The 15000-nt window shown below is 38.2% G+C and overlaps 1 protein-coding gene across 5 annotated transcripts in view; it reads right to left on the reverse strand.

Annotated features, from left to right (window-relative positions):
- The window catches only part of LOC140485661 (serine/threonine-protein phosphatase 2A 55 kDa regulatory subunit B gamma isoform), a 337293-nt gene that overhangs the window by 124611 nt on the left and 197682 nt on the right, over positions 1–15000 (reverse strand). For all 5 annotated transcript variants that reach the window (XM_072584052.1, XM_072584050.1, XM_072584051.1 and 2 more), the window contains 2 exons: positions 9762–9859; positions 6104–6269 (listed from right to left, as the gene is read on the reverse strand). In XM_072584052.1, the coding sequence (XP_072440153.1) occupies positions 6104–6269; positions 9762–9859 (264 nt within the window). The remainder of the gene's footprint in view (positions 1–6103; positions 6270–9761; positions 9860–15000) is intronic.

The following is a 15000-nucleotide window of genomic DNA, read 5'->3' on the forward strand; positions in this document are numbered from 1 at the left end:
TGGGGTAACCATCAGGTTAAAGTATCCTTTAAATGTTCCAAAATGGCAATAATGCTTCTTCGAAAACCTTGTTAAATACACTGCATGAGTAACTTCAGTTATGAACAGTTGTTTTCTTGCTGTTAGGAAGTCCTAAATTCAAAACTTCAGCAGACTAAATTAATGATGATTTCTACATCCACTACATTAGTCAACTGACTAGGGACATAATCATAATTAGAATGATAATTGGCCATCTGTAGCTTAGGCCACATGACACATCTTTACATCCTACTAACTCCAGGAAGCATTAACAACTGAAAAATATAAACAGGTTTTTTTCTTGCAACAGTACAACTGATCAAAAACTAACTTTGATTAAGTTCACAGGATATTCCATCTTGTGTAAAATAATGATCTTTAACATTGTTATTAAACCTTAATGGAAAAACAAATTGCTTTTCTTTGATAAACATCTTACAGCTGAGACAATTAAAGGGCGTAAACTGCTTGTCTGTGATGTTTCATGACATTTATACTCCCTCCTTGGGCACAATTGCTTTGTGAATGTAAAAGTAATTGAAAAATAACTACTGAGATTTCAGAATTAACATTATATATGAATTTCAATAATGGCCCACCTTAATACAGCTGCTTAACATATATAAAAAAATATGTTTAGTCATTCTCAGCAGGCTATCAAACACTGAATGCCTCTCAATGAGAGATTTGAACTCCAAACAACCCCACTGTCTTATGTGTACCACAAAGCCAGAAACAGTTCATTCACCAGTGAACTATTTGCCATCCTTAAGGATACTGTTGGAGAATGGAGTTAGGGTCTCATCATATTCTTCATCAGGGTGGAGGTGGTAATTTCCTAAGAGTAAAATGCCCAACTGCCATCCTTCTGCCCAATTAAAGGCACCCTGTCGCTAAGTTAGCAAAAGGGCAGGGTATTAATTTCTACGCTCCAATCCCAGTTTAATATTTACTTCAAACCTCAGTCTCTCATTCCTACATTACATCACGGAGTACACTTCATAAAATACTTCATTAATTCTAAACTGTTTTGAGACTCCGAATGATTGTGAAAAGCAGAATAGAAGTGTAAGGCATTAAGTAGTGAGGTAGCTACTGGACTCAAAGAGAAATTGTTCATTACTTTATGGTAATCTGACCAAAACTATGTTATGAACTAGATTAATGAGGCAATATAAAATGTCTGGTCTACACTTATTTTAAAATATTTTGGAACACCTAAATTCCACTGGTTAAATCCAGAGTAAGTAGAACAAATAGAATTTTGGTTAAAAGGATATTTTAGGACAATTTACACCTCTTCAAATAATGAACAGCAACCTTGGGTTAATTTACACATCATTAGAATAGCAATAACTGCCTCAGAATGGAAGGACGTGTCAAAAAGTTTGTTGCAATTTTATTTTTATCTGCGAAAGATGAACATTAGCCAATCTCCTTTGTCAAAAAAAGCTGTGGAATGAAACATAGTTTTAAAATTCGATCCAGCTAGAATTAATTTTTACTATTGGGAATATTTAGCGTCTAAACAGATTCAAGGAATCCACGAGCTGTTATCATCAGGTAGTGGCTATAGTTAAATTCTAATCAGATCACAGAAGGAGGATGTGACAAAATGGGAACTGCATCTTGGCAAAATAAACTAGACAAAATGTAATTAAACTCACTAATGTGACAATGAGTAACATTCCAGTGTTTCTGCTCATATTGTGAATAGTTAGCACTTGCTCAAATAGAAATTCCAACAAGCATCTGTATATTGATCAATCTAATACTATTACCCTACCTGCCACTGAGAAACATATCTATTTTCCTTTCGGCAAGCATCATTGTATTTCTCTCAAAATTAATTTGTTATTTCATTGTAAAAATTGTTCATACAAATGTTACTTAATTGGGGAAAATGCTCAACGAAAACAATTTTAGAAAGCCATTCTAATGGAAGTTAAATTCTTAAGTTTTCCTCATACTTTAATGCATATGTAACTTTGATAATAAGTATCTTACTCTTTAACACAACAGAAAAAAAAAATAGTAAGAGGTGTACATTACCAGTTGATAACAATTTGCATCTGACAAACACAGCCTTGTGTCTTACTACAGCAAATCACCACTAAATCCAGATCTATAGAACATTACAGCACAGTACAGGCCCTTCGGCCCTAGATGTTGCGCCGACCTGTCATACCAATCTGAAGCCCATCTAACTTACACTAATCCATGTACGTCCATATGCTTGTCCATTGACAACTTAAATGTTTCACTTGGGTTAATTTTCTGAAGATTTGGAAATAAAACTAATTTAAAAGCCACATTTTCAAAAACCATGTGCATCTGTAATTGGAGAAAAGGAACATCAGGTGTAAGATACAGGTTGTCTCTCTCCAGAGACAAAACCATGAGCGACTTGTGAACATGACAAGGTTAATTGAAAAGACACCTTGTCCGTTGTGTTGAAAAATCCTATGATTGGAAAAGAAAGGGTCAAAAGGAGCCACATATCAACAAGGCGATTGGGCTTTTGGAACTAAGCTCAAGCAAGCAGTCAGCACATTACTCCCACTGGCAGGAATCAAAAAGCAGAGAACTTTCCAACCTGGGTATTAAGAAAGCATGACATATAAGTCATGTTAGATGTTTAACTGTAGGAAGGCAACTTAGCACCGTCATTATTTTTACAATGAGCTGGGATAATCAGCATCGTTAAAGTGTGCAGATATATTTATTGCTTAACACTTTCAGCATTGAACAAAGCAGGCTAAGAATTAAACACAGCTTTGCCTCATCTGATGTTATTTTGGTTTGACCTCAGCTAGGTTAAAGAAATTCAGTACCATCTTGGGACTGAATGTGCACCGGATTTGGGTCAGGCAATTCAGGCAGGTGATGATTCAGGCCAATCCAGTTGGGTGGGGTCAAAGGTTACAGAGTGCAGGAACAGACCAGTATGCAAGCAGTGAAGCAGGTAACAAGCCTGACATCATGCCGCATCCAGCTGAGATATCCAGGTAAGTTTTAAAAAAAAGTTGCATGGCACATTCCAGAAGAGTCCAGTTATTGGTCAGCTCCAGTTTTCTTGCTTTTGAGAGGGTCTACCTGTAATACTGCTGAAACATGGGGTCATCTGGGTCACAGCGCCAGAGACCCGGGTTCAATTCCCGCCTCAGGCAACTGACTGTGTGGAGTTTGCACATTCTCCCCGTGTCTGCGTGGGTTTCCTCCGGGTGCTCCGGTTTCCTCCCACAGTCCAAAGATGTGCAGGTCAGGTGAATTGGCCATGCTAAATTGCCCGTAGTGTTAGGTAAGGGGTAGATGTAGGGGTATGGGTGCGTTGTGCTTCGGCGGGTCGGTGTGGACTTGTTGGGCCGAAGGGCCTGTTTCCACACTAAGTAATCTAATCTAATCTAAATCACAAGCATCTCATAGGTCACCTGATCATACAAGTCATGACTGATGAAACACAAACACAAAATTGCCAGTGAAACTCAGCAGGACTGACAGCATTTGTGAAGAGAAAGAAAAGTTAATGCTTTGAGTCCAGTAACCCCTCTTTGGAACGGATTACAGCTAGGAAAAATATATCATATCATATGTGCTGATGATGGAGTTTGTTGGGGGGGGGGGAAAGAAAGAGGGCACAGGGACGGGAGGAAGAAGAGCCAAGAGAGTGTGAGCAAGAGAGGATAAAAAGATAGTAAATCAAAGGGATTGTTGATAGTAGGCCAAGGAGGAAGGAATGCTAGCTGGGTGATAATGGGGATTGTGAGTAATTAAAAATGGGGTAGCTATGCAGAAAATCTTCAATGTGGGGGGTGGGAAATAGAAATGGAAGGTGGTGTTTGTGCTCTAAAAATGGTTAAACTCAATGTTGAGTTTTGAAGGCTGTCAGGTCCCCAAGCCAAAGATGTGATGCTGTAGCACAGCAGCAGGCCTGAAACACAGCTGGTGGTGTTGTGAAGTGGCAGGTAATGGAAGCTCAGGAATCATAAAGCAGTGACCCAGTCTGCATTTCATTTCCCCAATGTAAGAGATCACATTGTGAACAGTGATTACAAGAGATCGGATTGAATGAAGTGCTAAAAAATGAGAGAGTATGGACACCATTTTCCACGACAATTACCCACACCCAAACCCCAGGTCTTGTCCTGGCATGGGTTGCTTTCAACACAACCAACCCATTTTCACCCACTCACGTCCCTCATCATCACCTATTTAGCTTCTCATTTTTTCCTTGGTTTATTATCATCAACAATCCCTTGTCTGCCTACTCTTTTTATTCTCTCTTGCTGGACTCTATCTCTACCTAACAGCTCACCCCTTATCCTCACCCCTCCCCCCCACCCCCCGTCATTAGCATAAGAACCACCTTTTCCTAACTGCTATAAATTCTGAAAGAGACTCACTGGGCTTGAAATATAAACTCGGTCTTCTCTCTGCAGACTGAGTTTCTACAGCAATTTCTGTTTTTGTTTGTTTTATGTCTTCAGTGTCTACAGTTCTTTGTTTCATTTAAATGATTGGTGCAAGTCAGCTTCCATGCAATGTTGTTAAACAGGGTGGTCACAGGAGAGATCGATACCAATAAACAGAGGAAACCTGAATTCATAGTAATTTTGCATAAGATTTAATCTGGACTCTCAATCAGGTTACCTGTGAATGTTTCTTCTTGAGACACATCCTATAATCCTACATTTCTCAGAAACAAAGGTTCTGGGATGCAGTTTTTTTTAAAAAACACATTGCTTCAGGGTGCACCCTTTCATCTGGTGTGCCGATATTGCTCTTTTAACAAGGCTAAGTTTCCTTGTTTTTTTTTCCCCCAGAGGGGTTGTAAGGGCAACAGTTCCAATATGTCTGGAAATAGCTACTTAAAACACTTGTACAATGAAAGGTGAGCGGACAATTCTCCGGTTCAGGGTTTGGTTGGTTTGAGTAAGTTGTTTTGTTTGTAGCTGCTGGTCAAGTTTTAGCTGGGAACCCAGAGAAATTGCTGGGGACCGAAAGCAGTTCCATGTTGACCCTTTCTCTCTCTCTCTCTCTCTCTCTCTCTCTCTCTCTCTCTCTCTCTGAGAGATCTCTCATGTACGAACCAGTGTTTGATTTTACCTTTTGTGCCAAGGGGATGTTTATGGAATGTTGCGTCTTCATGTTGATTGGGTTCTCAGATAATTTATGTTATTCTATATTCAGTTCTCTTTTCTTCACCTGTAAATAAATGCTGTTTTGTTTCAAACTGAATGGTTGGGCCAGCTGCATCACTTCTGCAATATTCACTCTACACCTACTTAAAACAACTAATAAAGTTAGTGTCTGGGCTACCTTTCTGAAATGTTTTGAGGGGGTCTGGCTTGGTCCAAAACAATGGTTAAATAAAAGTTAAATCTTTAATTGTTTTACTGTCCACACCCAAAATATAAACATTTTAACACAATTTAGGCATAGTGCAGTCATAACTTGGCCTTTTTAAACATACCTCTCTCCTCTAATTTGTATTCTATGCATAGGCATGTTCGTAGCAGAGTTGGCCTAGTTCTACTATTCACATCTAACATTAGTGACTATTGGGTCTCGATGTCATTCCTCAAATACCATTCGCCTCCCTTTGTCTTTTGATTAGTGTATTTCCACCATTTGTTCTACTTGCTCACACTTTAACGGCATAAATACTGTCATTTTTCAGCTCTCTTCAGTTCTGAGGATCAGTTATATTTGACTTGAAACACTACCTCGGTTTCTCTCTCCAGAGCCAGTTTGTTCAGCTCTTCCTATGTTCATAATAATAGCCATTATGTATATTCCTTATTATTAAAAAAAGTTTAACTCCTCTTGTTTTGCAACAGCATCAAATATAAATTGCTGGTGCTCTTATCCTTGCTAAATAGTTTACAAATTGCATTGTCACAGCAGCATTCCCCTGTAAATGTCGAAAGGTTCATCACAAAGTAGAGAGAGGGGGATAACTGGTCGTGGTGTGGAGGTTACAGGTAGGAGACTTGGAGCTGAAATATGGTCAGGGATTACGTTTTCAAGAGGCATTTTAAAATGAGAAGTGTTTAGGGAGAAAAAGTGTACATTCACTTACCATTTGTAGACAGGAGGAAGTGGGCTGCATTCTGTTGTGGCAGCCACCGGATCTTGTTAATCTTTTCTTCAATTTCCAGGCTTTTTAGGTAATCGAACTCAGGCTCATGGCTCTGGAAGGTGCTGTAAACATTGTACTCACCTTGGTGGTGAGGCTGGTTTTTTGTCTAAAAGAAATGGAAGAGTTAATTTTAAATCAGAAGCAGGTGATCAATGGATTGGATGTGGGCGTGTGCAGGGAAAAATAGGAAACAAAATGAGTCAACAAATATTCAGACGTTTTGGGAAACACAAGATTTCTTTCTCTAAACTGCGGAATGATCTTGCAAGAGCTTTTGTCGGAGTCAGATTCCTTAAAAGTTTATCTGTATTACATACCATAAATGCTCCCGTAGAAGTCAAATATTTTCAACCTGAAGTTTATAGAGGTGGGGGGGGGGGGGGGTTGGCGGGGGGGGATAATGTAAATGGTGGACCAATATCTAGGTAAAATGTCCAAGGGGTTGAAACCTTTGCCAGTTTATGAGGGGGCTGTTAGTGGAATAATCTCAGTGGTTACTGGCCTTGGTCCTGAATTCACCAAGAAACTGCTGTCCCAGTACCTCCATTTCTGATTGTTCAAGAAACTCAACAACGGTCAAACATATTCACCAAACTCTTCCTGCCAGCCCCACTCACCAAATCCAATTTTGAGGTATATCAAAATTAAGTGCCTTTTCATTAGTCCAAGACTAGAGGGCTTATGTTTCAAGTGAAAATGGAATGATTTAAAAGGGACCTAAGGGGCAACTTATTCACGCAGAGGGTGGTACGTGTATGAAATGAGCTGCAGAGGAGTGAAGAAGGCTGGTACAATTACACCATTTAAAAGCCATCTGGATGGGTGTATGAATAGGAAGAGCTTGGAGGGATAATGGCCGGGTCCTGGCAAATGGGACTAGATTAAATTAGGATATCTGGCCAGCATGGAAGAGTTGGACTGCAAGGTCTGTTTCCGTGCTGTACATCTCTATAACTAGAGTCAAAATGTCAAGAGCTAACTTAGCTGTGGTATATGAAAAATAAATAATTTCAGCAAAGAGTCCAAGATCAACTTTGATACAGGGTCAACTATATCTGGTAATGGTTAAATCGGTTGTGGGAGAACTTCAAACTTGCAACCTTTTTAAAGTTATTTCCTTCTATTGAGATTGTGAGTATTTGACCCCAGGAACCTGGTGTATAAGGAGTTGAGATTTCATTTCCAGTTTACACTATTCTATTTAAGCAGCAGCTTGGTGGATGATCATAGGTGTCTTGGTTTAAGGGTTAGTGCAAAGAGTAAAACAAAAAATAAAATCAATCCATCTTGGAAACCCTAAATAAAGTCCTTTAATTCCTGACAAAAAAATTTGTATTTGAGAGTTTGTTTGATTCCCTTTGAGATGAACGGTGCGTGATTTATTTATTTTAACATGTTTTTAAAAATGGTTTCAATTTCAAACTAATGGCATATAGAGGTTTGTGATAAGGTTTAAAACTTAACTCTGTCAGTTTTCCTGGAACTATGATTTAAAGCCAATGCATGTTAAACAGCAGATCTGCAAGGTTTTTGGACTATTAGAGCCATAGTGTCAGAGAGATGTACAGCATGAAACAAACCTTGTGGTCCAACTCATTCATGCCAACTGGATATCCTATGCTAATTTAGTACCATGTAAGTTGTTTTCTGAGAGATGGCTCTGGGTTGCTACCGAGACAGCAAGAAGTTTTGAAAGCTTCCTGCATAATCTGCTATACCAATTTACGGAAGCTTAAAGAGTAGGAAGCTGAGTTAGGAGCATTATTGCCTTTGCCTCAACGAACTGAGAAGGTGACAGTGATCAACGTTTCCAAAAAGCATCCAAGTGGACCATATCTATTCCTGTGAAACAATGCATTGTGAAAGTCATTTAAGTAATCTGGCCAATTGTGTCATTTCCTTTTACTTATCCCTTAACTGTGTTTGACTTTCAGTCTGTCTTTTGTGAATGGGGGCTGAAAACAATTTTTTTGAATTTAATTAGATTACCATGTTGTTTAATTTTCTCTCTGCTGGAGTTATTGTGTCTTTACCAAATAGTCAAGTCTTTTGTTTTAAGATACAAAACCAGTGCCTGGAAGTTAATTATTTGAGAAGTCTGGGATTGGTTATTCAAAGGTCTACTTAAGAACCACTGGAGTGATTTGGGGATCTTTGACGGTTTAATTTTCAGTGCTGTGAATACAGAGGTAGAAAAGCCGATTTGGTTCCGCTGCCTGTCTCTTGTAACAACACTGAGGTCAGACACAAGGATAGTCTCTTCCTACAAAAGCAGATCATTCACAGCAATCAACAATGTTACCTCAGTGAAAAAGATTTTATATTACGAAATTTACAGGCCAGAAATGATTGGTGCTTTGGCTGCTTAAAGCTGAGAAAGTTTAAGATCCCAGTTCAGTGAGTTTTCAAGATGAGGTCTTCATAATTCACATGATTGGAATTGAGAAAATGCAGTTAGGTTAAACTGGCAGATTGCTCTCAATGTTTGATTAACTATAAAGTGATGTTCAGGAATGGATGGAATTTTGTTTGGACACATCCTTCAAACAGTGTGATGTGTACACAGCTTGGTTTGTTTCGATTTGTTTTTGTTTCTTTTGAGTAACAGACCTCTGTTTATTGTTTAAATCCAAAATCTACAGCCTTGAGTGTTTATACTTCAGCAAAAGACCATTGCATTAAGTTTTTAAGAAAAGAAATGATCTTTGCAGTCACTCTGCAATCCGACTCATTCAGTACCAACATCAGCTGGAATAACTGATGCAAACAGAGACTGACAGTCAATACTGAATGACACAATCGAAAAGGGCATGAGTGGCTGTGGATCTATGTCCCAAAGAAAAAGCTTTGCATCTTCAAGGAAGGAAAAAAAATCATTGGTGGTTGGTGGGGGGGGGGGGGGGGGGGAAGGGTGCAAGGAGACAGTAGTGTAGAAATTTTATTCAAGGTAAGATATAGCCATTTCCAATTGATATGGCTAAATCATTGTCACGTTGTTTTGGTTATCTGTTCCTTTTTTAAACCATTGCGATGGCCTGTTTTTATGGAGAAATGTTCTGCCATTGCTGACTTCAAGATCTAGAAGGAAACTCATAAAAAATGCTCTTCATTTAAAAAGCATCGAAACAGGAGACTTCTATTTGGGAATTGGACTTTGATAAACAATTCCAGTTTCAGTGTCATTCAGGGTAACAATCTGATTCCTTCACACAGCTATAAAACATAGGGTGAACTTTCCAGCAGCGTTAGTCAACAAAACAGGTCGTCAGCGTCCATACTTTTTATTGGGATGATGTTGCTTTTGCTTATATCAGAATGCTTTGATACTCAATAGCAGCACTTTCAGCTTTTTACATTTACAATGGAACTAGGGGGTGAGTGTACTTCGGAATATCCACCCAATGATGAAGCAGTAGTTTAATTACTCCACTTACTTTCCTGGCAACATAAATGAAAATGTTTTACCAGCTGAGAAAGTTCAACAGATGCTGAAAGTAACAGCAAAACTTGTCAGACAGATAAGAATGTCCTATCATAATAGTTCATTACAATAAAATGTGTCCTTTTATAAGTGACATCACAATTTCGAAACACTCACCTCTTGCTCTCTCTGAAATATAACAACTCGACCTCCCTTGTCCCCAGTAGCCAACAATTCCCCAGTGTGATTGAACTCTACGGTAGAAATTATATCAGCTGAAAAAGATGGAAACAAGCGTTTAAAATAAAACTAAAACAGAATTATAAAGCAACTTTGCTTATTTTGACTTAACAAGGAAGAGTTGAATATCTCTTCAGATTCAAAATAAATGTAACCTCTCTAATCCAGAATGCTTGGGATCAGGTTATTCCTGGACTTTGGAATTATCTGGATTATCGAATGAGGTTAGGTCACCTAGTCACCAGCATGAACAAACAGAAACCCACCTATATGTTAATTATTCACCTGATGCATGTAGCAGAAACGGAACATTACAAAGGACTAGTTGAAACTCTTTGAAAGATTGCATCTTTCAAGTTTGCCTTCTCAAAACACTGGACTAAAGCAATTGCCTTGAGCATCTTAAAAATAATCTGAGGCAACTAAATTTCAGAATAAGAGATTTCTGGCCATATCGGTTGCAGCAGATTTAGTTTCAGAAGTTAAATAAGGAACAGTTGTACATTGTCGCAATGATGATGTTATTAGACGATTATAATTTTAAGCTTTAGATTCAAAATAAGATTGAATGAAAGAGGTCATGATTTAGAGTCTGACTGAGTGGTGTAAATGTTCAAGATCAAAAAAAGGCTAAGATTATTATACTGAGTAGAAGGTGCAAGGCATTTATGCTGGAAACATTCAGGCTCTGAATTTCAGGAGTAGATTCCAAGTCTCCCAGAAAAATACTGACCTGCGAGCACATCTAAAATGGAGAGACTGGGGGGCCAGGGATAGTTAATTCATATTTTAACCGAAACACAAAATTAACATGCTTCACTTTAAGGGAAGGAAAACAGAGGAAGTTATCTCTTTGAGATCAGTTTACGGGCTTCCTTAAAAATCAATGATCACCTCACACAGAGAAACAGTTGAGTGTTCAGTAGACAATTGAGACTGCTTGGCTTTGTGAACTACCATGACCAACTTCTCAAGGGAGATCTCTAATCAAGGAGATGCATCCTTCAGCCATCTAAGTATTCTGGAGATCCACCATGGTATGGCCAGGGGAGAAGTTTCATTGAAATTGGCTTTAGGAAACACTCCAATAAGTGATGCAAGTGCCTACAGAAATTCATCCAAAGTTACTACTTAGTCATGGCAATACAAAAATCCATCAGCAGCTGGGTGTAACTGGACTATATAATAAAACGTCTACCATTTGTGGAGTGTGTTGTCAGTGATAAGTGTACAAAAGGGATGTGAATTTCTGAAAAATCAAAGTATAAGCTGGCTACAAAAGCAAAATAAAAAGTTTAGTCATTAGTGCCTTTTTCAGTAACTTATCAAAGTTTTAACACATGAAATTTTGTTGCATCATTCTTTCAGCAATCAATGAGAAATTCAAATCTCTTAAAAATTAACATTGCAACAGATTATAAAATACTTAAAAGCTAAAAATATTCAGTTGAAGATAAGGAAACACTAAATCAAGTGGCACTTAGAATCCACAAAGATGGTTTTTACTCTGAAATACAGTTTGTGTGTCTAGTTCTTAATTGTATTACCCATACTAAACCTGCGATGGACTTAACAATTTAGGTATATAATCCATCCAGATACAAAAACTAAACATAATATTAGATTGAGTGTTTTCTTTTTAAAGTTAATGTCAGATAATTAGAGAATTCCACTTAAAATGGGAAAGGTGCAGAGAGGAACATGTCCACATTGAAATTATTAATAATACAACAATAATCACAGACCAGAGTTGAGAAAGTGCAGAAATTGTAACCATTTAAGAAAATATTTTCCTCTGTTGTTTGATTTTAGCAGAAAAGTGGACTATTAACTAATAGAAAAGTGATTATTAACTAACGTTCTCAGTGCTACTTTATGTTAAAAACAGAGTATAATAAAACATGTCCTGGGCTAAAACTATAAATGATCCCACTTATATACAGAATCTCTCTCGGCAAAATCAACAGTTCAGCTACTTTCATAAAGTGCCAAGTACTTTACAATGTGGACAAAAGTTTCAGACATAACCTTACATCTCTCAGGATCATTTGGCATTTGTGGAACTGAGAAAAAGAAATTGCTTTGCACATCACACCACTCAACTGAGATACTAAACTGCCCAGCTTGGTGAACGTGTTGAAAATACATACAAATTAGTAACACAGTAGGCCATACAGCTCCATAAGCTTTAGTATGCCACATGATAATATTATGGCTGATGGAATTATGCCCTCAATTCCACTTTCCTGTCTCCCCCCATTATTCCCTTTGATTCTCTTGTCAATCAAGAATCTAACACCAACTTAAAAAAATATGCCTCGACTGCTCCCTGCAAGGAGAGAATTCCTCAGATCAATGAGTCTCTGGCAGAAAAATTCTTCCTATCTGTCTTAAATGGGTAACCCCTGATGTTTAAATTGTATCTGCTAGCTCTAGACTCTCTCATAAAGGGGGGGGGGGAAGACATCTTCTCAGCATCCACTCTGAATTCCCTTCAGAATCATCTGTCTCTCAATAATCTGTCTCATTCATCTAACGCCAATAGATTCTGACCCAGTTTGTCCAACCTTTCCTCATAAGACAAGCATATTTGAAGTTAAGTTTGCAGACTATTTATTTTTGCTATACTGAAGTGAAAGTCTCTTTTTCTTACTGTCCTTTGACAACAAGAGATTTGTTTTTCATTTATTATTTAACTTTTAGAGCATTTAAATGGTCATTGGATAGGCATATGGACGAGAATTGAATAGTATAGGCTAAACGGGCTTCAGATTAGTTCCACAGGTTGGCGCCACATCGAGGGCTGAAGGGCCTGTACTGTGCGTAATGTTGTATGTTCTATTTCTATTATTAAATGTGTCGCATTTTGATTCTTTACAAGTTTGGAATGCGATAAGGAATAAAGGGAAAACCATGGAGAAAAATGTTGAGTGACAGCTCAGCTTTTGCATCCATTCTCAGGAATGTAATGTGCCTCCCTGCTTCTCAACAAGGTATGATCTTATAAGGAGTCACTGAGTGCTGAAAACTTGGAGAGAATTCAGTCAAACTAAGCTGCAAAAGCCAATATAAGCTCATTTCTATCTTGATACATTGCAACGTAAAATTGGAGGCAATTTTCACATTTAAGTGTTTTTTTTAAAGTTTAGTGACACCATCATCTAAGTAAACTATAATTAAATACACGCAAGTCTCCTTTGGTGGTTACAAAAATAGTATACCATCCCTTTCACATTTCAACTGCAAAAAAGAATTTTATAAATTCCCTGATGAATCATCAGCTGGCATTTTTCAGTGATACAAGAGTCAATTCTAACAGCATCCTGCAGATTCACGCAATGAGGAACTACCTTGAAGCTGACATGAAAACGCCATTAGAAATTATACTTGTGCTTTATCATTGAGAAACTCAATCAGTGGCTTTGCTGATTGGGAAAGGTGAGGGACATTAGCACAGTGTGATTCATTGAAGAAGCAGCTGAATGGGTTTCGCTAATAGGAAATAATACACATTTGTTTAACAAGTCACAGACTTCAATTATCAGTCGGCAGCAATCGAACACCAAAAGGACATGCAGTTCACACAGATATGATTAGCTGAGCAAGATTCAGAAGTAACGTGGGGATGCAATTCAATGATCAGGTACATACTGAGCACCCTTCTCAAGACTATGTGAAAAGTTTCAGAAGAGTATTAAAAGAAGAAGTTTTTAAAAAATATGCTATAAGTTCACAACCAGTCAGGTCTAGCAAAGCCCAGCATCATGTCCTAAACAGAGAATCTAGCCTTACACCACAGGGAAGAGGGGTTTCATTAGAGGTGCTGTTCTTCTGTGGAAACATGAAACTAAGATCCAGTGTCAGAGGGATATTAAACACCCTTTGGTGTATTTGGAACAACAGTAGGGGCATGTCCTGTTATTCTAACCAACATTGCTGTCATAACCACTATATATAATATCAGTGACATTCAACTGTACAGCATTACTCATGTGGATAGATTTGGTAGCAGTCTAATCAGAAAAAGGATGCAGCACTCGAGAGGCGTGACCAAAACCTTGATCCAACAGTTGGATTGGGAAGAGGGTCCAAACAGAGGTGTCTGACTTAGAGGGGTTTAAAGGGAGGAATTTCAGAATAAGCAGCATGGATAATTGAAAGGAAACTTGCTAAGAGAGTAAAGGAACAGATTCAGGGTCAGACAAACAGAAAGGTCAAATGGTATGTCTGTAGAGACAAATGGCAGCAAGCTCCTGAAGGGAATAAGGAAACCTATAGCAGTGGAAAGGAATGATGTAATATTTATTCTTCCCAACTAATGTGGTTTCAGCATCACCAACTGGCACAGAGCAGCTCAGCATCTGCAGAGATTGGTGTCCCCAGAACAGGAGGGTGTTCAGAAAAGTCATTGAAAATCCTCTTTTCTCCCTCTCTACAACAGTTTCCTTGCAGCTAGTACAAAATACAAAATATTCACATATCGCTGCACTTAGAATCGGTTTCAAAGTGGCAACTACAGTGATCACAGGTGGTCGTCTGAGAAGTCCAACATGACAGAAGCACTTCCTACACAGTGCAAATCTAACACCAAGTGGGCTGTATAAACAGCAGCACTGAGATAACCATGGCATTGAGAAAGCACTAAACCAACATTTTTCATCCTCACCAACACACCCACGAGTGTGTCTGTTTTCATTATATGCCGATTTTGTGGAGTACATGGATCAGTTCCTCAAAAGACCATATTTCTTAACAGACACAAATTCATCTAAACATCAGCACACAAGACACAATAAAATAGTCAACGCTGGACCAGACTATCAGCCCTGCACTCACAATCCTCCAACAAAGAAAAAAAGCACAGATTGTGAAATAACGGAATGTAATTTTAAATGAAGCCATTATAATAATTGCCAATCTATTACATACCCAGTTTACCAACTGAGACATGGTTTTGGCACATTTTATCAATAATGTCTCAATGACTGCGCTCATTTACACACTAGCAGTTGTTCTCTTGCAATATTGCAAATCTCATCATCATTTAGAGGATCTGATTCCGATTAACAGTCCTGCAGGAGTTCCTGGTGAGTAATTAGATCAGGGATATTGTTCTCTTATGAAGCAGGTAAGGAATAGAGAAGTTAGCAAAATGACAGAGATTAAACCCAGATGC

Source organism: Chiloscyllium punctatum, chromosome 14 (genome assembly GCF_047496795.1).
Source record: "Chiloscyllium punctatum isolate Juve2018m chromosome 14, sChiPun1.3, whole genome shotgun sequence".
Classification (NCBI taxonomy): domain Eukaryota; kingdom Metazoa; phylum Chordata; class Chondrichthyes; order Orectolobiformes; family Hemiscylliidae; genus Chiloscyllium; species Chiloscyllium punctatum.